Source organism: Pinus tabuliformis, chromosome 7 (genome assembly GCF_031772625.1).
Source record: "Pinus tabuliformis cultivar Carrire ecotype Pingquan chromosome 7, CPIR1, whole genome shotgun sequence".
NCBI classification, from domain to species: Eukaryota; Viridiplantae; Streptophyta; class Pinopsida; order Pinales; family Pinaceae; genus Pinus; species Pinus tabuliformis.
In genome coordinates, this window is record NC_142293.1 from 325,162,834 (window position 1) to 325,187,138 (window position 24,305).

The window sequence follows — 24,305 nt, forward strand, 5'->3', positions numbered from 1 at the left end:
TTCTTCTTGTCCTGAGGGTGAATCATAAGGAAAACAAATTTCCTAGTCTGTGAAATGATCTTACTACATTTCTTTGCAGAGATCAAATAGATGGTGGTAGGCGGGGCTACTCGAGCTAAAGGAGTTGGAGACTTTTGGCTAGTCTAGAGAATATCACAAAACAACTCCTAAACTTCAATGCACTCGCTTTCCAACACATACTAAGAAAGGGCAACAAGTTGGTAAACATGCTTGCCAATGAAGGACTCAACTTCACTTTAGAGGTCATGGAATCTCTATGGGAACAAATTTTTGTTGCTCAATGGAAGCATGAATGTCAGGACATTGTTGAACAAGACAAAGTTCCCTAAGGTGGGTGCACAACATTAATTTTCCTGATTGACCATGATCTGTAGTAATCATATGAGAGGGAGGCAAGATGCCCACACCTAGCGACCTGCATGGCATATCTGCCACCACCATCACAATTCTCAGTAGAGGATGATATTTATGGTATTAGAGGCATTTGTACGAAAGGAGGTGGGCTACTATCATTTCGTAGATCTCACACTCTTCGAATCGAGCACACATTCATGGTTTTGTGTAGGTGAGTACACCACTGTCATTTAAAGAAGCAAAGCATATCATGTTGGATCATTAAGAGAAAAATACAGCCAATTCTCGAAGCCTTTAAAATAGGGCATATGGTCATGGGGTCCTGCAACACTCTATCAATGAATCTAGCTTGCAACCGCCATGTAATCCCTGACGTTTGCACTTGCAATCAACCCCTTAGGATCTCCACTTTCGGTTATCATCCATGCCTCTCCTTTACAAGGATCTCTATCAATCAAGTTTGGTCTTCTCCTTTACTCCCCTTGCAACTCACTTCAAGATTGGTTCTTTTCCACAACCTCTCTTCTTGCTCCGATTTGGAATTTCGGATCTTGTCTCTCTGTCCCCATGCTTGGCTTTATTTTTGTTGCAGGTTTCCTCACCTGAGCCTCCTCACAATTTTAACCCCCCCCCCCACTTTCAGTTAGAAAGGTTAACCTCTATCTAGTTTATTTTTACCCACCATCGACTTGTTCCTCCTTTCAATCGACTTTCTGCCGCCCCTACCTCTCACTCAGTCATGGTTCGATGTTGCACCACCATCTCCACAGAGGCAGAACATAGGGGCAGATCGAGTCAACTCCCCTCTCCTACTCCTCCCTCCCTGCATGCCTCCCATGCTCAGGATTCCACCGGAGCCATCGTGGACCATTATCAACGTCTCGTTCTTGAGGTCATGTAGTGAGCTATCGCTTACATCAAAGGGCAAGTTCGCTAGGCTAGAAGATACATGCCAAATCATCACGTGGAGCGAGAAACACAAGATTATATTCATGATAACAGAAACTCCACCAGGGCGAGGGCCTCTGCTTAAGAATATTAACCTGTAATGGCATACTGAGACACTCATGGGCCGGGTACTTACTGACAGGGTTGACACCTAACAAGAGCTCCTTATTTGATGTTAGAACTCCTGGACAGAATGAACAACATGGAGAACATGCTGAATGACATGGATGACAACCTCAACCAAATTCTATCTACTACCCAGCCTCCATCAACCACAGGAGATGACTCTCACCCTCAAGCTCATACTTAACACCCTGTAGAATGACAACTCAAGTGCAACTCTAGGAAAAATGATAACTCTCTCTATACCGTCTCTATTCTTCTACTTGTTTCAGAATGTATTTTGGTCTCTTAGTTTATGTAATTTTGTCTATGTATATCCTTGTTTTTGGTTTAAATTCCCAGACTCTCAGGTCAGAAAGAATGCGAGCAATATGAAAATTTTGTTTATGTGCTATTGCTTTGACCTCCCTAACGATAGACCAAACCAATCCATCTATGTTATAATCACGTTTTTTCTCGCAGTAATATAATCTAAATCCTCTAATCTTACAAAAATATGTCATTATTAGCTCAAAGCTGAACTCTTATGGGATTAATACCCTTACTTACCGGATTTTATTTTAAAATACTCGTTTATCTAACTTACTTGCTACATTAACCCAACTACCTTATTATTTACTGCGCTAAGCGCATGAAATAACTCCATTCTTTCAAACAATTCTATCTCTTTATTTATCCTGTAAACTATTTATAACAACATTCTTTAACCCTACCTTATACCTTTATAAAAAGATTTAATTATCATTATAAATCTCCATCAACAATTATATTTTTATAATATCTTTCCTCAATGATCTTATTACTTTGAAATAAAAATTAAAAACTATCCTAATCCCTAAATATAAACCTTTCCCTTTCCCTAGAATGGAAAATGGTCCTTCGCACTCTTATAACCCCTAAAAACATATTCTTTTAAAATATATAGCTATCTCAATTATCACTCCCTTTTAAAAAACACCCTAACATCATATTCACCACTTTTAAAGATTCTCTGCAAAGATTCACCACTTTCGAGGATTCCTTGGGATTGGACTATTCGACATACATAACAAACAACTAAAATGGTCCAATATCAATCAAAATATCCACAATATGACATATTCCATAAATAACTAACACCCCTGAAAAAAAAAAAACACTTTCCTTTTAAACACACCGAGATTTGCAATGTTTAAATACATTGTAAACTAGTCTGACCCCTAACCAGAGTTTGATAAAAATCTCCTAATATTATTAAATTTATTTAAAAAAATAAAATAAAAAATATCTCTATTTTATAATAACTTAATTAACATTTGACCAACTGAAAATTTCGATCACATGATGTTCCATTCCCGAACCTCGTCCCCCCAAAAGAGGGATTTCTATCACGAGCTGTCTGATTGTCAATAACTAAGAATTTCGCAATAAAATAGATTAAACCAAAGCCCTGCATAGTACCGTGAGGCTTTAAAATCCCTTTTAACAAAGTCGTATCCACACATCTCCATTGATTCGGCCTTTAAGCTCTGGAATCTCCCCCTTCTTCTTCATCTGCCTTCAGCTTGCATTCTTTTAGTGTTACCAGCGGCAAAAATGAGTTCTGCAATGTGACGATTGGTGGGATCTGCACTGAAGAATGCATCATCTTCTTCTTTCAAAACTAATGTTATGCCGAGAAGGTTTTATTCGAGTGGTGGAAGTTCGCCACGCAAGGTTGTTGTGTTGGGAGCTGCTGGGGGTATCGGGCAGCCATTGGCTCTTCTGATGAAACTCAATCCTCTGGTGTCAAAGTTGGCGCTCTATGATATCGCTGGCACTCCAGGTGTGGCTGCAGATGTCGGCCACATCAACAGCCGTGCTGAGGTGGGTTCCTCTTTTCCTACCGCGTTTTTTTCGTTCTCTGTATGCTGGATCTGTTCTCTCTGCGAACGATAGAGATGTTTTGATTTTAGTTTCAAGGGATCTCCATTGGGATCGATCGTACGACGACCCACTTGGTAGGATCTACTTTTCGTTAGTGTTTTACCTGTTATTAGTTCTTTGATTTTACGTTTCTGATATTGTCCATGGTCAGATTCTTCATCATTTTGCATAACAGAGTCATCACCTGAAAGACAACCAACATGATAAAAAGTGAAATCGGGTGCTAGAGACAAGGATTTTGCTGGAACAAGACCTTCACCTCAAGCCAAACATGGTTAATCCCACACAAATCGACCATCATTGTGTAGTGAAGAAGAGACACCCACTCCATCTGGAAATGCAAGAACAATTGTATACCCCCATTTCCCTAGTTTGTGCAAAGCAAGAGAAAAATAAACATCTCATGAAATCAATAAAATGGTAGAGGGAAGATGATTATCAAGAGAAAATGAAAACATATACACTAAAATCGATTTATATGCTGCATCTTTCCTTCCATTGGGAAGGTCAATGAGGTTGACTCCAGTCTTTTGACAGCCTTCTCTCAGTCTTGGAGGAAAATTATTAAAATCTCCATAATGCCGAGAGCATAGTGACAACACCTGTAACCATTGGATGCAACCCAAGAGCCATCCTAATATTACCTGCTACATCCTCTGGATGGACTTCCCGAGGAATAGGGCAATTTTCAATATCCCAATTTAGAAATATCCTCCGACTTTATTAACCAGTACTTATTCAGTGACCAGTAACACATGGGATAGTATTATTTGCAATTTTCTTAAGGAACTTCATCAAGCTTGAAAGACGAGCCATATCTATTTTGCAATATAACTTTTACGCATCTTGCACATTCAAAAATGCCATTGCCCGAAAGATGCATTTAAACAAGCTGACCCCAGACAATTTTGTCTCATGAACACATGCCCACTACTAGAACAATACTTATGTGGACCTATGCACTGAGAGGAAACCAAAACCAAGTTGCGGAGACCTGAAACAGAAAATCCCCAAATATATCCTCAGAAGGTCAATGTCCAGGTTAATCTCGAAATCAGGAAATTCTGTTCCTTTCAAATATGTTCATATAATCTGTTCAGAAAATGGGAAATATCATCTTTATGATGTCACAGGTCCTGTACATACTGCATTAGTAAAAAAAAAGTCATGAAATAAATTTCATCAGTAATCAAACAAGTGATGTTGCCAGATTCACGTCACAAGAAACTACAAAACAAAATCATTATGTCAGCCTTCAACTTTCTCAGAATATAAAAGCTCCCATTTCATCTTATATATTTGTAATAAGAATTCCTCAATATAATATATAAATCGCATCTTCCAAAATGCAAACCATAACCTATACTCTGCATATTTAGATGTCGCTATAGATAAATTACAAACCTGTAATTCTCAATATCATTTAGAGCTTTGTTCCATAACTCTAGCATTTTCTTTTTAGAAACAGCTTCAAACTCTTGAGAAGCCAAGAACTTCAAAATGCTGTTGAGAATCAAGATGTCAATTACTTGCTTAGTTAACTCTTTAAAAAATGTATTTTGACAATGCTCTAAATAGTTTGAAATCATCTATCCTGAGACATTAAGATTTGATACTTACATCTAGACAAAGAATGGTGACTACAACATCGGTGGATTTTTAATTTTAATAAACTTTAGAACCACCGTCAGCAACAACGAATTTCCTTTTAATGTCGCGTTCCTCCATCACAATTGCAACATCTATAAATTTTTGAATTAGTGCTTCAAGTTATTAAACACCAAATACATTGTAATCAAGATCTTCGGTGTATCTTTGTTAGTCCAGTGTTGAAAAATTTGGCAGCAGAATTGCACAGGAATGGCTTACCAAAATCCCATGCAGTTCTCGTTTGAATATTTCTAGGCTTGCTTCTGCTGCATATTCATCAACATTCAAATCTCCTTGGAGGATCATCTCTCCATCCCCATCTTCGTCATCTTGTTCACTTCAACTTCCATCATCTGAACCTCCATCTCAATGTGAAGCCATTTTCACTTCTATGCCATATGCATCAAAGTCATCACATAGGTCATTACAAGCACCTAAATCTGTGAATTCTTGGACTCCTTTAAACTTTTCCCTTCTCTAACTTTCCAGTATGTTCTTTCTTCCTAAGCACATCTCTTGAATCATTGGTAGAAGAGTTCATTTTTATATTACCTTGTATGAACTTGTTTGATAACTCTCTTAAAGACACAAACTTATTGTTTCCTTTTCTTTCAATGATGTGGTGAAGACATCATGCATCTTTTCTATCAAATTAACTAGATTATAAGAACCATACTCCAATAAATATAGAGGTCTGCCAAAGACCTTTTGATATTCAGATGGAACATGTACAAGAAGCATACTTCCTCTATATATATTGAGAATGTGGACAAGTTGTCTTTTTAAACCTTGAATATCGCTAGGTTGCACCCAAAAATATGAAGTTTGTCCTGCATTTGTTTCATTAGAAGGCATTCCATGTTGACCAGAATCTGTGACAGATAATGTCTGCATAGGCTTATCAAGTGTAGGCAATATGACACTAGCTGTTTGAATCCTTTGCAATGAGGAAGATTTACCTACATGAGTGGGTAGAGTCCTTGAAATAGGAGCTGGATATTGTGTTGACCATGAATGCACTATAACATTATTATCATTTCTTATGAAAGAATTTGGGTTATATTCTCCAACCACATGAGAAGTTTTTGTCAAATCCATCGAAACATGCTTTGGATTTTTACAATAAATTTGGTTTGGAGTATTTCCAATGTTGTATCCATTCTTGAAGCTCCCTCTATAGACAATAGCTTCTTCATCATTTTGCATATCAGAGTCATCACCTGAAAGTTGGGAAGATGGTATTTTTGAATATGCAATTCACATTCCTACAGCGAACTCTTAAGCGTGTCTTCATGAAAATGGCACGTAGCACGGTCAAAGAGCAGCTTTGGTCTTGGGTTGGGTTTGATTCCTAGCTTGTAAAATTTTCCAGATGTTGTAGTTCGAACTTCGAAGATGAAAGTACAAAACATTGGTAGACAAACTGCTTAAGAGTCATTAAGCATGTAAAGGGTTAACGGCTGAGTATTATATTTTGTGTGAAACAAGAAAACAGGAAATTAACCGTTTCCCTGAGAAAATGCTTCAGGGACTGCTTGCCAACCTACTTTCTCTATCTGGGACTCTGGCTTCTTTTTTGGTGACTTGTGTACAAAATGCGTTTGATTGCTGCGACTGCCAACTTGACACCACGTACAGCTCTAGAAGAAGATCAGTGAGAGCTTAAGAACATGTGTTTCTTCCGGTTAAAATCCAGAGTAGTGTGGATTATGTATGCTTTTGTATATTTTCAACTGTTGGTAATACTCGTCCTGGTTCCTCTTTCTTCTCCTTCATACCAAGTTAATTTTGTTTGCCTGAGTTTGGTTATGGTATTGTGTTTAATGATGGTGTGATTCCTGGCTGATTTTACATGCCTGAATTCCATGTGTTAGACCTATGAACCAAAGGAATCCTACTGAAGTAGTTAAAACCTCTTTGATTTGAAAAGCAAATACCCATTAAGCTAAGTAGGTTCCTGAATCCCTTGATAGTTCCAAGAACAAAATGGAGGTGTATTCTACAACCTGAGTTGTGTCCACTGCCCCACGCCCCCTGCTCCCACCAAGCGTGTATTGAATCAAATCCATGCATTTGGTACATTTATGATTTAATATGGATACTGGACTCAGTGTGCAGCTTCAGAAATCCAAAATACATATTTCCAGTTTAGCTTCAGAAATCCCAAATGCATATTTCCAGTTTATCCAAATAACATAGTGTTTTGGCTTTTGTCAATTTTACTCGAAATCCAATGAGCTGAGCTTTACAGCCTCTAAGAAAGAGGGAAATAGTCATAGACACAATACAGCTAGAAAGGTTCAGGCTGTCTATGTAAGAGGGAAATAGACACAATACAGCTAGAACTGTAAGAGATGGCTTCTTATTTAAATGCTTTGAGTAAGCATCCCTGACTATGTACGGGAGATCGTCTTTAGACCAAGTGTTGACCCTGGCTGTCGAAAAAGAGTCTCCATCGTAGGCTTTGAAGCTCCATGGCTACTAGCTTGTGCAACATGTTATTGTTGCTACGGGGTAGTGTAAACAATGTAATGTCTTAAGAGCAGAAACGATTCATCATGCAAAAGGGATTAATAAAGTTTAGTAAAGCAAGAACTTTTTTGAACTTTATGGTTTTATGCCATGGTCCTTTTATTGAAAGAGTGGTTGTCAATGCAAGTTTGGTGTCTTGAGTCCCTTCTTTAATATTATTTTATAAAAGTTGGCCCTTTTCCTCTGCCTTCAAATTGCAGGGAAGATGGTATTTTTGAATATGCAATTCACATTCCTACAACGAACTCTTAAGCGTGTCTTCATGAAAATGGCACGTAGCACGGTCAAAGAGCAGCTTTGGTCTTGGGTTGGGTTTGATTCCTAGCTTGTAAAATTTTCCAGATGTTGTAGTTCGAACTTCGAAGATGAAAGTACAAAACATTGGTAGACAAACTGGTTAAGAGTCATTAAGCATGTAAAGGGTTAACGGCTGAGTATTACATTTTGTGTGAAACAAGAAAACATGAAATTAACCGTTTCCCTGAGAAAATGCTTCAGGGACTGCTTGCCAACCTACTTTCTCTATCTGGGACTCTGGCTTCTTTTTTGGTGACTTGTGTACAAAATGCGGTTGATTGCTGCGACTGCCAACTTGACACCACGTACAGCTCTAGAAGAAGATCAGTGAGAACTTAAGAACATGTGTTTCTTCCTGTTAAAATCCAGAGTAGTGTGGATTATGTATGCTTTTGTATATTTTAGTAGTACAATGGCTGCCTGAAGGATCCAATGGCTACTTAAAGGTAGGTCCCTTGTCGCACAAACAAAAAGATCTTATACATGAATTTGATGTCTCGGTTGGCTGTGACCTTAAAAGTTGGATTATTAATATATATCCCTAAGAGACTGGCACCCCTCTCAAAAGTTTGTAGATCTCTCAAAGGTCTGCAAGTCTGGTCATGGATGCAACTACCTTTGATACAGTTGCAGATTCTTTTATGGATCCTCTTAATGAGCCCAAAGGGGTCTAATCACTTGTCCAAATCTTGTAGTCAAGGAATGCAGACAGAAGGTGTGCCTTTCCCATCATGTTGCTTACAACTGTTGCCTGAAAATGCCAAAACACAATGCCAATGCCCTGCATGCTAGATAAAGTTAATAACAGTCTGAAGAAAGGTACAGATATAGATGACAAGACCTCCTTCTAGGGAATCAAAATGGAAAATGACGCTTAAATATCCAATCAACGAATTAGAATTTCACCACTGAAGTTCAACCCAGATTAAATTGCTTGCTAGGAAATGTTGATCTAGAAATCATCAACAAGAATTTAGATGGGAGAAGAGAACAGTTGAAATCCAAGATTGCTTTGAATGCACTCTGTCAATTGCTAAAACAAGAACAATGCTTTTCTTTAGATTGTGGGTTGTTCAAGAGAGGAGAACTATAATATTTATTTCTGCAGATTCGGTCCTCTTAAGGCATATAAAACAGAAAACATTTAAAGATAGTTTTACATTTTAAGGATAAAATATCTGGAACCTTTCATCATGACACCTGTAATGTCATTTAACAGGCATTGAGCTTTGCAAGTTTGATCCTCAGGTTACACCGCGGTAGAGCATAATTTCCAGGGTCATACGCTAAAATTATAAATTGGATCCTAGGGTTCTGCTGATAACTGTACAAGTATGTATATGTCATTTTCAGACAGAAATGGTTTCCCCTGTGAAATCATCTCCAAATCAGCTACAACAGCAGCGAAGGTTTACTTAACATCTCAACTGCAAGCTCTCTCCACGAGAGTAACGACTGACAAATGATGCAAGGTAAGCTTCTGAAGATGTAATCTAAGGTTAGATTTTTCGATTTTCTTTTGGATTAAATTTAATATGGTTCATTTGTTTTAAAATGGGTCCCACGATGTCACTTTGCTGAAGCACCACTTTTCTTCCCTTAAAAGCAAAGATTAGCAGGTTCATTGCTCCCTGTACATTGACAAGGAGCAATGCATCGCTCTTGTCCTTACTGCAAGGAGCAATGATTGCCTAATGCCCTTCAGCAGCAATGACCTGGTCAAGCTTTTAGATTTGTTCATTTTTTAGGGGATCACTTTGAAGAGGTTTGAATTTTCAATTACCTCATCTAATCGCTTGGGAACTCGTACTAAACTTTGAATTCACTAGGACAAAGGGTCTGGAATCATCCTACTCTCCTCTCCTCACCAAGTCTATATAATGAAGTCATTCCTCAGGGACAGAAAGAAAGCTCTCTCTAAGATTTTTCAGCAGCATGTAATTATCTCTCTCTGGAGTGGCTTAATTATATAGACTTGGTGAGGAGAGGAGAGGATGAATCTAGACCCTTAGGTCTTGCCATTGCCAGCCCACAGCGCTTTCCAGCCTTGTTCTTTCATCACTGCTTTTTCTCATAGTAATGATAAAATTCAACTATTTTGATTCATTGTAATGTATGGTTCAAAATGCTGGTATGAAAAATATATGACAAAATACACATAAAAATTGAATACACATAAAAATTGTTACAGATGTATAGTAAAGGACTGGAATTTCCCTTTAGATTCAATTTATTGTTTTTATTCAATAATTATTTACTGGAGAGCCGCTTATGAACCACCTGTGGACTTTAATATAGTTTCTTTCTTTCATTCTTAATATTGGGTTTCCTAAGATTGAGATTGTTCTATTTAACAGATGTTTGTGGATGAAGTGCTGGAGCTTGTAGAGCTTGATAGCTTGAGAGACACATTGGTGGGTCTTCCTGGTGTGACTGGTCTATCAACTGAGTAATGGAAGAGACTAACCATTGCTGTAGAACTTGTTGCAAATCCTTCAATCATATTCATGGATGAGCCGACATCTGGTCTGGATTCCAGAGCTGCAACTATCGCGATGCATACAGTTAGGAATACAGTGGACACAGGCCGAATTGTAGTCTGTACTATCCATCAGCCAAGTATAGATATTTTTGAAGGATTTGATGAGGTAAGATACATCTCTAACTCCTTACAGGTTGTTAATATAGCCAAATCTGAAATTGTGATCAGACACCCACAAAAAAAATATGAAAGCATGCATGAGACCACATGTCATGGAAGGAAAAATATTTTTCACTAGAAATCCAAACCACTGACAATAATCATAGGGGGCCAATTGGTAGTGATGTATCTAGAGTTCGGAGAGCTATATTTAAATTTCAAATCCAAGGCCATGGAGTAAAATATTTAATATCAAAGGTCTTCAGCAAAATGGCTAGTTTTGAAAAGGTTATAAGATGGATTGTAGGAAGAAGTAGATGGTTCTGTAAATTTCTAGAAAGGAAGATCTTTTAGAAGCCCACCAATATCAATATTTAAAACAATTTTCACTGCCCACTCTGAAGGGCAATGCATTTGGACACCTAGGTAAAACCTGATAATCATGTGTGTAAAGCAATGCTTATTGAACAAAACCTTGCAAATATTTAATGATGCTTACTTTCCCAAACAATCCCAACTACAATAGCATTCTTTCTTTTTTTGCAGCTGCTGTTGATGAAACAAGGTGGTCAAATTATATATGGCGGTCCACTAGGTTGCCATTCAATCCATGTCATAGAGTACTTCCAGGTATATGATTAATGTTTGCTAATGCAGCATATGTTATTAAGGCATCTTACAATTTATTCAAGTCTCATTGAATCTAGCAACTTGAAATGTCCTGGACAGGCTATTGAAGGTGTGACAAAGATTACTGATAAATGTAACCCTGCAACATGGATGCTAGAAATCAGCTTTAGAGTTGCTGAGGAGTGCCTTGAGATAGATTTTGCTGAAATTTATAAGAAGTCTCCTCTTTTCTAGTAAGTCCAGATCAAACGCTCTTATAAGTCGCTCTTATAAGTTTGCAGCCACTGTTAAAGCCCTGTTATTCTTGTTTCTCCTCTTGTAGTTAGTAACTTAGCTTTTGGACTTTTGAGAAAATTGGCATATGAATATCAATATAAAAAATATCCTTGGTCTTCTATTTAACTGTGCACAAATCCACTGATCACGAGGTATCCTCTATAACATTATATATTACATACAATCAGTATGTACTACCATTAGTGTGGCAAGTTAATAGATAAAGAAGTATGTTTCACAATTATTTGTTTTGTTCATGTACTGGTGTGTGTGTACAGTATGTATAGTATATTGTTACATATTATATAGATAGAGATATGGAGAGGGGGGAGAGTGTACTGGATAATGTTTTCCTTCTATCAGGAATGGTATATTTGGATTCAAGAAATCATCTAGAATTGGTTTTTATGGCATTGCTGAGGACTTGATATCCATGGCAGGCAATTGTAAATATGATCAGCAATCCTGTAAATTCTACTGTACCAATAGCTGCTGAGGTTTTTAAGAAGGCAGGGACCTATAATGAAAAGAAACTCTTTGGTGTTACTACTCTTGATGTTGTCCGTGCAAAGACGTTCTATGCTTCAAAAGCAGGGGTTCCTGTTGAAGGTATTTAAAATTCTGGCTTGTTATGCTTACCTACTCTCAAATATTTAGTATTCTGTAAAATATTTTTATTTTTTATAATTTAATCATGAAATATGCATCCTGGGCAAACATGCCAGGCACTTCTCCTCATTTCAAGGATGGTATCATAGGGCTCAAGGCCATCAGAAATATAGTCAGCTCAAGATGTCACTTGAGGGAATTGAACCCGGGTGGGAAGGATAACAGTCTTTGCACACAACCATCTGGGATAGACCCAATACATGATATGCTGCAGGATCTTACCAACATCATGCTTTTTTTAACATTAGATACAATTCTCAGTTTTATGTTTGTTGTTGATGTCATCCTATGCTGTCTGCAGAAGTTGATGTTCCTGTTGTAGGTGGACATGCGGGTGTTACAATTCTTCCACTTTTTTCACATGTATATGACTTTGTTGGATCCTCATCTTGAGTTTGTTCTTTACTCTTGGATATTAGAAGATTAATTTATCAAAGATAAAATGAGATCATAATTACCTACCCTTCAATACAGTTAAAAAGGGAACATACACTTTTTTGTTTTGATAATTTTTTTTAGGCAACACCAAAGCCAAACTCTGTATTATCTGAGGAGGACATTAAAGCCTTGACAAAGCGCACACAGGATGGAGGAACTGAAGTTGTTGAAGCAAAAGCAGGGAAAGGTTCAACCACACTGTCTATGGCATAAGTTTATGTTTTGGTCCTCTATAGTGGCTAATATGCATTCATATCTTTTGAATGTTTTTTTATTCTTATGTGACTGTCTAGAGTGCTGAATTTTTCATCTTGATGCAGTAGTTGGAGTCAGATAATCTTATCATGGTGTGTGCTTCATGATTTCATGCTTGGCATGCAACATGATTTCATGCTTGATAAGTACCTAATCTGAGATTCACTGTCAGTGAGAATATGGCATGAAGGATCTTCTTTCTCTTTATCTGAATCTTGTACTTCATACATTTGCATGTCTCAAATCTTTTGCCTTAAGCTTAGGTACTTATCCTACATGAAATCATGTAGCATGCATGTCTCAAATCTTTTCCCTTAGGCTTTCTCATTTGTGTGAAACTCAGCGGGTGCTTTTAACCTGTGAGGTTTGACCGATGGATTGTTTCCTTTCATTTACCTTAGTTTGATTGAAATGTTCAGAGTTAATCTAGATTCTGCATGCAAAGATCCTTCCCTAAGAAAAGCCATGAGTCTCTTCAAGGATGTTATTCCTTCTTAAACATAAGATATGTCAAATGGATCCCGCAAAAGTTGTGTGCTTGATGATGGGTAAATCTGGGTATGAGATTTACAAATTTGCACTTACATGTATGCCTGTGGTTGCAATTCACAGATAGGTGCATAACATCCATTCATTACCTCATCTTGAGCATTTGAGCATGGTTCATGCAAAAAACATTGCTGGTCAGTTAAATTCATTAGTTGAAAACTTGGAAGTGAAGAGTAGTGTTGTAGTCTTCTCTATGTTGATGAATGCTTTTTGAGACTTCAAAATGTTTAGACATGCAATTCCTTTTTCATCTTGCTCCTGTGTTCTCAAATTTTTTTTTTATACTGTTTTTTAAGGCCAAATATAAACCATGGGATATATATTTTTACCCTGAAGACCTCCAAATCATTTGGAAAAGGAGATGCTGCAGCAAAAGAGATGGGTTGAATTTGTTGTTTGGATGGACTCTATGGTATGTAATCTTAGTTGGATTTCCAATATACTTTTAAACCATATTTTCATTTTATTTTTTAGTACTATTAGATATTATATCTTACCTCATTTTATGGTTAACATTGTATAACAAAAACATGCGTTGTGTTATGTAATTAATACTAACATGTAATATTGATTTTTTTTGTCAGAATGCTATAGGTAATGATTGCCAAGACGATGATCCAAATTATGTTCAACATATATCAGGAGATGATGAGGATGAGGATGAGGATGATGGTGGTGAAGGAGGAGATGATGATGATAGTTGCGGTGTTGGTGATGATGTGGATCAGAGTAATGAGGATGGTCAAGATGATCATGAGGATGATCTTGGTGGTGGTAGCTAGGCATGCACATGCATTGTTTTTTATGAAGAAATTATTGTGTAGAATGACATTGTTATGTTTAGATGGGTGTTGTGAATTTACCCTATATCAATGAGACATTTTGATTTTGTAATCATACGATGAGTTTGATTTATGTATGCTGTTAATTTATCGTAACGATATTCATGAAATATTTTGATTTGTTAATCATATTTGAATTTTAGTTGTTTTGATTAAAAATAATACTAATTTTATTAGTATTATGTTGCTATTTTATACATGTTTTGAAAATTGTTAATGGCACATTGTTATTTTTTTGGATGGATGTTGTCAATTTCTCTTAAATTTCTTTACAAATAATTTTGAATTGTGATATCTGCCTTAATGATGTTTAGAAACTATCATATATTTCACTATGAATCTATAAAGGGGGTCATATATGTAAAGAAAAATATACTCTATATAAGAAGTCAAATGCGGATGTAACCATGGATGCAAAATTGAAAGTAAAATTGGATGTTAAACTAGGAATTAATACAAAATGCAAACAATTGACATACAAAGTGTTTTAAATTAGAAGTGAAAAATTGTGCAATAGTTGACACAAAGAAGGGAACAAAACATGGCATACAAAAGGATATCAAATTGGGCAAAAACAAGGACACATAAATGGGCACCAAATTAGATGCAAAAAAAGACAACAACTAGATGTAAAATAAGATGCAAAGTTGAGCGTTAAAAAGAAACAAAAAACGTTACAAATTAATATGCCAAATGATGATGCAAATAATGGTGTAAATTTGGGATGCAAACTTGGGTGCAAAAAAGGAAAAAAAAAAGATGTAAGAAAAGACATAAAACAAGATGCAAAATGGGGCTGAAAAAAGGTGAAACCAAGGATGCCATATTGGATGTAAAAAATGATTCCTAATCACATGCAAATTTAGGCTCGAACTCAGACACAAAATTATATGCAAATGTGGACACAAAATGAGGCAAAAAAAGATGCAAATTTGGATGGTGAAAACGATGTAAAACTAGACACCAAAAAAATGCAAAATTGGATGAAAAAGTCGGTGTAAATAATGGTGCAACATTGGACACAAGTAGACACAAAAAAATGGTGCAAAAAGGGGCATAAAATAGCTTAAAATTGGATGCAAAACTTGGTGCAAAAACAAATACAAAAGTAGACGTAAAAAATGGCTCTAAATTGAATGTACCATTAGACACAAAATAAGATGCAAAGGTGGACACAACACATGACTCAACATAAGATGAAAATATAAATGCAAATTTCGATGCTCAAAATGATGTAACATTAGATGCAAGAGATGGTGTTAAAAATGATGCAAAATTGGATGAAACAAATGACGCAAAATATGGTGCAAAATGAGATGGGAAAAATGGAGACAAATCAAACGTAAATGTGGATGTAAAAAATGGTCCAAAAAAAGATGCAAAAATGGGCACAAAAATGGATGCAAAATTTGGTGCTAAATCAAATTCAACACATGGTGCAAAGATAGGCACCAAAGCTGGTGCAAAAATAGAAGCAAAAACTAGTGTAAGACTAGATACAAAACCTGGCGTAAGACTAGATGCAAAAACTGACACAAAATGGATGCATAAAAAGGCGTTAAATTGGATTCAAAATACAGTGTAAACTTGATGCAAATGATGGTGCAAAAATGGAAGCAAAGAATGACACAAAATAGGAAGCAAAAGAGAATGAAAAATAGATGCAAAAAATGACACAAAACTAGAAGCAAAACCTGTCATAAAATAAGATGCAAATCTTGGTTCAAAATTTGACGCAAAAAATGATGCATAGTTTGGTGTAAAAAATGATGCAAAATCTAGCGTGAAAAGGGATGCAAAATCAGGTGCAAAAAAGGACGCTTTAAAAATTGTACAATAGAGCCAGATTTAGCGCCAGGTTGCTCATCACAATTACAAAAAAAATGCACTAAAATCTGGCGCTAAATCTGGCGCAAATCGCTGGTTTTGTTGTAGTGCATCAAGATAATCATATTTTTGTAATGTTCTTCCTGAGCTGAGATGAATACCATTGAGATCAAGAGGAGATATTTGGAAGTGTTGTACCTCAGCATTGTAAATGGGATGAGCTACTTCAATGTGTGGGTTTGGAAATGGTGGTACAGGTAGTTGAGTGGGAGTGTATATTTGAGATGGATGTGGTTGAGGTTGTGGTGGAGGTGAATGGTAGGGATAACATGGAGTTGGGTATGGAGGATATTGAGGAAAATATTGAGGATATTGTGAATGGCTCTCATAAGTTCCTTGCAAACCTTGTTTCCAATATTGGTTTTGGGGTTAAGATGGCCAATGTTGCTAAGGAAAGGGTGTGTTTCAATTATTTTGAAGTGGATATGCATAACCTTGAAATTGTAAATTAGGCTCTTGCATCATACTAAGTTGACTAGGCTTCCATGGTCCTCTTAGAGCTACATAACATAGTTGTTTTGGTGATTGACTTGCTCCATTGTACTCTTGGTAAAATTCCTTCAACCTTGGTAATGATAGACAATATTTAACATTATGTGATTTTGCATGGACAACACAAATATCAACATCTTCTTTTTCTTCATCTTGCATTCTTAACATTTCTACTTATTCACTTAGATCCCTAGGAATTTCTGTTTTAAAGTTATCAAGCAAATTTCCAAGTTTAGCTTGACTTACCGATCTTGATGTTGATTAATTTACTCTTGCCCTTCCTTTTGATATGTGTTTGCGCGTTTCACAAATTTCTTCAAATGATAATTGGTATACATCACCTCTACTCATGAGATTAAGGAGATTAATTAATTTATCCCTAATTGTTCTAAGTAAGAGGGTTTTTAGTGTGTTGGATCCTAAATGATGTAGTTTTTCCCTCTTAACATTATACATGAACCTCTCTATTAGATCCTCAAGACTCTCTTCTTTTCTTTGATTCATTCTAAAGATTTCTTCCTTAAGGTCATGATCTTTATATTTTTGTAGAAATATCTTTTGCATATCATTCCATGATCTTATTGAATTAGTTCCTAAACTCATGAACAACTTAAGAGCTCTATCGGGAAACAATATCAATTTTTGAGTTTTTAATAAGTAACCATAAGATCTACAAACAATTTCAAATTCAAAGAGAAAGGTCTTCGATCCTCCGGCCTTAGACCATGAAATTTTGGAAGAAAAGATGGAGGGATGCTCTTCATGTGCACACTAACATCAATATCTTGAATGGGGAATTCGAGAGGATCTTCCTTATTGTTATCTTCTCCATCCATTTCTTCTACATTATTTGCCATCTCTTCTTCTTCTACCTGCAAAAGTGGATGACGATATGGCTCTTACTGCACCATGTGATCAAATGGGGGGGGGTGTGGTGGGTTGGTGTTGGATATTTTTTTTGTTTTTATGATTGAATGAAAACATTAATGCAATGCACTTTTCTGTTTTTGAAATGAAATATGGCTAATGCAAATATTTTTTGTTTTTGAAAAAAGTAAAAAGAAATGAACTAACTAGGGAAGAAAATAATGCATACTTTGACACCCCCCGACAACGACGCCAAAAAGTGATGAGCCTCGGTATTGCAACAAGAATGTTCCAGCTCCCAAGGCTACCGACTTTAATTATCAACCCAGGGTTTATACAAACTCAAGAGGTATCAACACTATATGTGCAACATACAATGTGTCATTCCTTTGCTGCCATGATGTAATGGAGTGCATGTACTGAAATCGAATCGAAACTAATTGCAGAAAATGAACTGCTCGAAATGGAAACCCTAACTTATTGTAAGAAATAAAGTACAAGGAAAGAAACATATTCTAATTACATAAAGATCATAAACTAAATGTAAAAGAAACATAACTTAACCCTATTTATCACATGTGACGATTCAAACTAACTAAGCATGGAATCTGATCTAGGGAGTATTAATTGTTGCATGCATGTGCTAATTAAGAAATAAAAAGAGCTATTTTTCTTTATCTTTTCATTTTATAAATGCAAATGCTAATCTTTCCTTGTTTTTTGGAAGGAGAGACAGGTGTGGAGGAAGAGGGGTAAAATGATTTTGATAGAATGGAGGTCAAGTAGAGGCCTAATTCCAGCTTCAATGATGATTTTTCTCAATCAGGTTCAAAACAGGCCGCTACAGAATTTCCTACAGGATGTACTAGTTCCTATAAGATCCCCGGTCTTACTACAAGAACAGACCGAAAGCTTAGGAAGTGGTTTAGAAGGTGGAATGGAGCTTGGGAAAGGTGGATAATGGAAGAATAAGGCATGGAGGTGGTGGAAACTACCCATAACTCAAGCAATGGCTTCAAGATGGGTAGATTTTCTCAATGGAAATGACAATTTTTGCTTATAAAACAAGAATTGGGATTGATATTTTATTGGATTTTGGTTACATGGTTGGATGAGGCTTGGATGAGGCGAACGAGATGAGATATCCCTGAAATGTAGAATCTCTTGCAACAACACACATTATTGTCTGCATCTATCAAAAAATTCATCTATACATGGGAAAGATTTATTAAATAACAGAAAATTACTAGTTTAAAATCCAGAAATTCGAGAGCTAGTGAGCTAGTAAATATATCAAATGCCTAGCCTAATCAAGTGAAAATGCAATGGGGTATTTTTTTTATTAAATAGAATGTTTTTGTGATCCAATGCAAGTGGAATCAACCTGATTGAAGCTCGTTATCATGCTCTAAAAATTAGAAGAAATTTACTGTTCTTTGCTACAAAGGAGATCCAGAAATCTAGATTTGGGAATAATAAAACTAATGCAATTAGCTCAATGATTACTATGACCTTCCAAAGATTTTCCAATGGTGAAATGATGCTTGTGATCCTGCAAAAGAACTTACATCAATCATTTAACCCAATCTTACAATAAGAAATCATTAATACTAAATGGAGAAATAGAAAAAAACAAGAATAAGAGATGCATGTGAATAAGAAGTGAGAAGAAGAAAAACAAATGATACAAAAGGGATGTGAGGCTCTTAGGATGGAAAATCCCAAGGAAACTCAGATACCTATGGCGGAGAACAAGATTTATAAGCTGAACATGACACCAATCTTCATTATTTTCATTAATATAATTACATCTCTGCAAGAAAATACAATGGAGCTGCAAAAATATGAGTTCTCTCGATAAGAAGACTAATAAAAATCTACCTCTAGAGGCAAATTCAAATTGATACTTACACAAAATGATTAGGAATCATTCCCCATGAAAGGAGGAAGATTTCCCCACCAAAAGCCCCTGATTAGTGGATCTGGTTCCCAATACCAGGAATCTGCATTAAATGGCAGGGAACACATTCCTAGATTTTCTCAATCATTGGAGTTCCACAATCTATGCTATAATTCCATAATATCTTGTTGATTTATTATTTAATATTGATCCTCCTGTAGTAGGGAGAAAGTCCCTAAATTATCTCTTCCAAATCTTCATAATCTGCCCAATATTCTCATAATATTCCACAAAAATAAATAATATTAGGCACAAATATGCAATTATTCATAAACCTTCCTAATGAACATATTAAAGCTAAACATACATTATCTAATGCAAAAATAGAGGTTTAATGTGCTAAAGGATGGTTAGATGGCCCTTAATTTATGTTTAATTTAGAGGCATGGACCTTAATTTATGTCTAATTTAGAGGCCCATCAGATATCTAGTTGAGTTTGATTGTAGAAAAGGATGAGTTGACCATAAGTTTGATTGTAGATTTGATCATAGGTCTAACTTTGATCACAAGAGTCAACCACAGGTTTTAGTTGACTGTAGGGGCTAAGTTGACTTGACTGAACACTTGATCAAACTTGACTTATTTGGTGGTGTGACCAACATTTGGTGGCTGGAATTTGGACCAGGTTTGACTGGTATTTAGATTTGGATTTTGGCACATATTTGTAGATAATTTTGGAATTGTAAGCTTTGCTAAAGAATAATTTCTCGTAGAAGAAAATTTGTCGGGTTTTATTCCAAGTTTGGGTTCCCTTGGGTAAATTTGTTGTCTCTATTATGCATGGTCATCTCTTTATGATCTTATTGTTTCCATTGCATTACTGTTGAGATTTTCTATGTATAATTTCTTAATGATATCAATGGCATAAGATAAACTGGTTGAAGATCGTTAGGAAGTAATTACCAGATTAGAAAACTGGTTTCTACTATTCATCTTGTAGAAAATTCAACACTGTATCATAGCTTTGTTGAAAGAGTAACCATTGAATTTAGTGCTAGAGACAAGTTTTCAACAACTTAATTGGTTTTTTGGTCTTTGCCAAAATGGCACCAAGTGTTAGAGTTGAAGACATGTTGGATGGTGCTGTCAATTTTAGATCTTGGAATACTTGGATACTCCTTATCTTGGAAGAGAATGAAAATCATGTGGAGAAAGTCATTCCAGAGTCAGAGGGAGCTAACGAGAAATCCAAGCATAAAACCCAAGGCAAAGATAATTTTGATATATTCCACAAAAGACCACTTGATCCCTCATGTCATTGGATTAGAGACTACGATGATGGTATATGGTGCTTTGGTAAAATTGTATGCAAGCAATAATAGCAATAGAAAATTAACCTTCAAAAATCGTCTCTGTAATGTCACATTGGCTAGATCATATTCCATTGCCTTGCATCTTATGAAAGTCTCCTTGATTAGAGATGAGCTTGTACTCGTTGGAGACACCATTGATGATACAAAGCTTATTATAGTCACTCTCAATGGATTTCCTACCTCATGGGAGCCATTTATTCACGAAATTTGTGCACGACCAAACCTACCCACATTTGATAATCTATATACTATTTTTTTTCCAAACGGAAGCCAGATTATTATCCAGGAATAACTCGCAAAACCCACATAATGAAAAAACTCAAACCCTTGTAGCTCATACTAGAAAAGGAAAGTGAACAAGGAACTTTGGAAAACTTGACAAAAGGAACTTCAAAAAATTTGGCAAGAATAATTCAGGTAGAATACCCTCTCCTATTCAAGAGTAAAATAAGGAGGACATGTCAAAGATTGAGTGTTTCATTTGTCATAATTTTGGACACTATGCATCCCATTGTTCTGAAAGGAAAAGTAAGGAAAAGCAACATGCATCAAAAACCAACATTGATAATGATGATGATGAGAAACCACCTAAAAAGAATTCAAAGATTTTTTTCATTTAGATTTGTCATAAAAGGAATTGACAATTCCCTTCAATTCTTAACTATTTCTTCTTAGATTAAGAGATCAACACTTCATATTTTTCTCCCTTTATTATTATTATTATTTATTCAACCTCTTTCCTTTTTTATTTTATTTTTTATAGTGTTGATATTTCCTTCTTACCTCCATTATAAATTTTCCTTTTCCATGGCCTCCTAAATGAGGTTTACAAAATGGAAGAATAGATCCATTGTGAAGGCTGCCATTACATAGGTGGAAGCATAAGGATGTAAAAGGCAAAGTTGTGGCAAGAGGAATATCCCAGTAAGAGGGAGTCGACTACAACGAAATGTTTTTCTCCAGTCTCTGATAGATAGGCCTAAGGGCTCGATCATAGACTCAACAAGAAATAATTGATGTTCTATAATGGATTTGACCTGAAAATATATGAAAATGGAAATAAACCCAGAAATAACAAGATCTGAATGGATAAACTTCCTTTATTAATATCAAACCCTTGAGGTAGGGAAACACCATACAATCACTCCTTAAGGAAGGAGAACACTCCACAAGCCATATTCTTGTCCATACACTATTCCTTCACATCTCACTGGGGGAGTCTCCCGCCTTTATATATGATTCATACATACAATACCAAGGATCATTACCATGGTTCCCTCAATACCATCTATCTAATACAATGGGCTTATTACATTATTGCTAACTACTTATGGTCCCTTACATGATACGGGTTAACCACTTTATTTATTACTATGACCCATTCTATTATTATATTATTCTCTTGGGTACCTCCCTCTGTACCCCATACTATTCCCCCTAGGTATACCACATTCCACCCCCTTTAAACATGTTTCGTCCCCGAAACATAAGAAGAACAAAAATAATAAGATTTACTCAAAAGAATAGTCCATTGGTACCATGCACGTGCATCTAGCCATCTAAGAGAAATGTGAACCCTCGATCTAGCTGGTGCCTCGCTCGCTTGAGATGGAAGTTGACCCTGACGGCTCTTTTTTTGTTGGTGTGTTGTGGGTGGATTGTCACCCCTCTCTATCTGTCATGCAGGGGTTGTTGTCCTTGTTGCTGATTCATTGCCATCTTGTAGGTTGTTGCCTCATTGGGTGATGTGGGTGGTGATATCCTAAAGCTTTAACTGATGGAATATATTTCTTGAATTCCTCTACTATTGGTGCATGAGTGGTGTCTGGTGTTTTTAATGATACCTGATTTGATGTTTGTGTTTGATTGTTGACCATCAAAGGCTCATCATTTGATATGTCAGTGTCATTAGAGATTTGTGCTCCTCCCTCCATAGCCTCTGCTTCATCCTCCCTAGACTCTACCTGTTTATTGATAGAAATATCCTGTAATGTAATTTTCTTCTTTTTATACCAGAGCTTCAGGAATTTCTTCCGCACATTAATATTGATAGTACCAATAGATTCCATTCAAGGGTATCCCAAAACAACATCCACATTAGTTATATATAAAGCATAAAAATCAGAATGCAATACATACTTGTCCATCGAAATCTTCAAATCTTTATAAACTTGCATCTCCTCATTATTAACCTGTGTGTGCTCCATTTGTTTGGCTGGTACGTGCAATTTTTTAGCCAAATGAGCATTAATAAAATTATACTTGCAACTAGGATTAATAGACACAATGATCTTCTCATTTTGAATACATCCATGAACCTGTAATGAGGCGATACCAATAGAAAATAACCTCTTACATGTCTCATTCTCTTGTTTTCTAGCATGAGACCACTTGTCTAAAAAGATTTTTTCAAACTCTTCATTTGAAAGTTTGTACAACTTCTCGCTGGCAAGTGATCTAAACCATTTGGCAGCGTCGTCCTTCAAACCAAGCCATACTAAATTTTTCCACCATTTCCCATATACTTCCTTTTCACTGCTTATGAATTCTTCAATAGTAGGGCCATCACCTTTGCATGAAAAAAACATCTTGTTATAAGCCACAAAGAGGGTTTTAAAAAAAATCACTTGGCGAAAATTTAAAGTGGCCACAGTTCGGTCAATATTGCTCAGAATCTTGATTATAACCTGTTTTCAGAAATGGAACGACCATTCTGCATCTTCCTGTGTGATATAATTCTCGATTTAGAGACTAGAATACCAGATTCCCGCTACAACTATCCCGCTGTCACAAAAAATTCTAAAAAAAGAGCTGATTTTAAATCAGCGATATATCCCTCATCCGAACTCCTATTTGACCAAATTTTCTTTAGAAATTGGATAATTTTTCAAGAGGATCTTAGATTTGAAATTTTTTTCTCAAAATCCCCCACAAAAACGACAAAAATTAACTTGAGATCCGCCCTCCACGAATTTTCATCAAAAAATTTCTACAACACAGCTGATTTTTATATCAGCGTATCTCCCTCATCCGGAATCCTATTCAGCTGATTTTTTTTGAAATTGGTTATTTTTGCGCAAAGAATCTATATCTGCAATTAGATTCTACAAAATTTTCACCAGAACTTTCATATCTAATCTGAAAACTCGCAGCCCAAAAAATTCCTGCAAAAAAATAAAAATAATTCTCCGCTTTTCCCAAGAAATTGCTCTGATACCACTTGTAATGGATCTGACCTGAAAATTTATAAAAATGGAAATAAACCCAGAAATAACAAGATATGAATGGATAAATTTCTCTTTATTAATATCAAACCCTTGAGATAGGGCAACACCATACAATCACTCCTTACGGAAGGAGAACACTCCACAAGCCATATGCTTGTCCATACAATGTTCCTTCACATCTCAATGGGGGAGTCTCTAGCCTCTATATATGATTCATACATACAATACCATGGGTCATTACCATGGTTCCATTAATACCATCTATCTAATACAATGGACTTATTACATTATTTCTAACTACTTGTGGTCCCTTACATGATACGGGTTAACCACTTTATTTATTATTATGACCCATTGCATTATTACATTATTCCCTTAGGTACCTCCCTATGTACCCCATACTATCCCCCTAGGTATACTACATGTTC

General features: G+C 36.1%; 1 protein-coding gene across 1 annotated transcript; it reads left to right on the forward strand.

The window, feature by feature from the left end:
- Positions 1-2,816: 2,816 nt before the first annotated feature.
- Positions 2,817-14,208, forward strand: LOC149247239 (malate dehydrogenase, mitochondrial-like). The gene is made up of 2 exons (XM_089455844.1): positions 2,817-3,291; positions 13,873-14,208. Exons 1-2 carry the CDS (start codon positions 3,097-3,099, stop codon positions 14,068-14,070), a joined length of 393 nt encoding a protein of 130 aa, XP_089311970.1. The 5' UTR covers positions 2,817-3,096; the 3' UTR covers positions 14,071-14,208.
- The last annotated feature ends 10,097 nt before the right edge of the window (positions 14,209-24,305 follow it).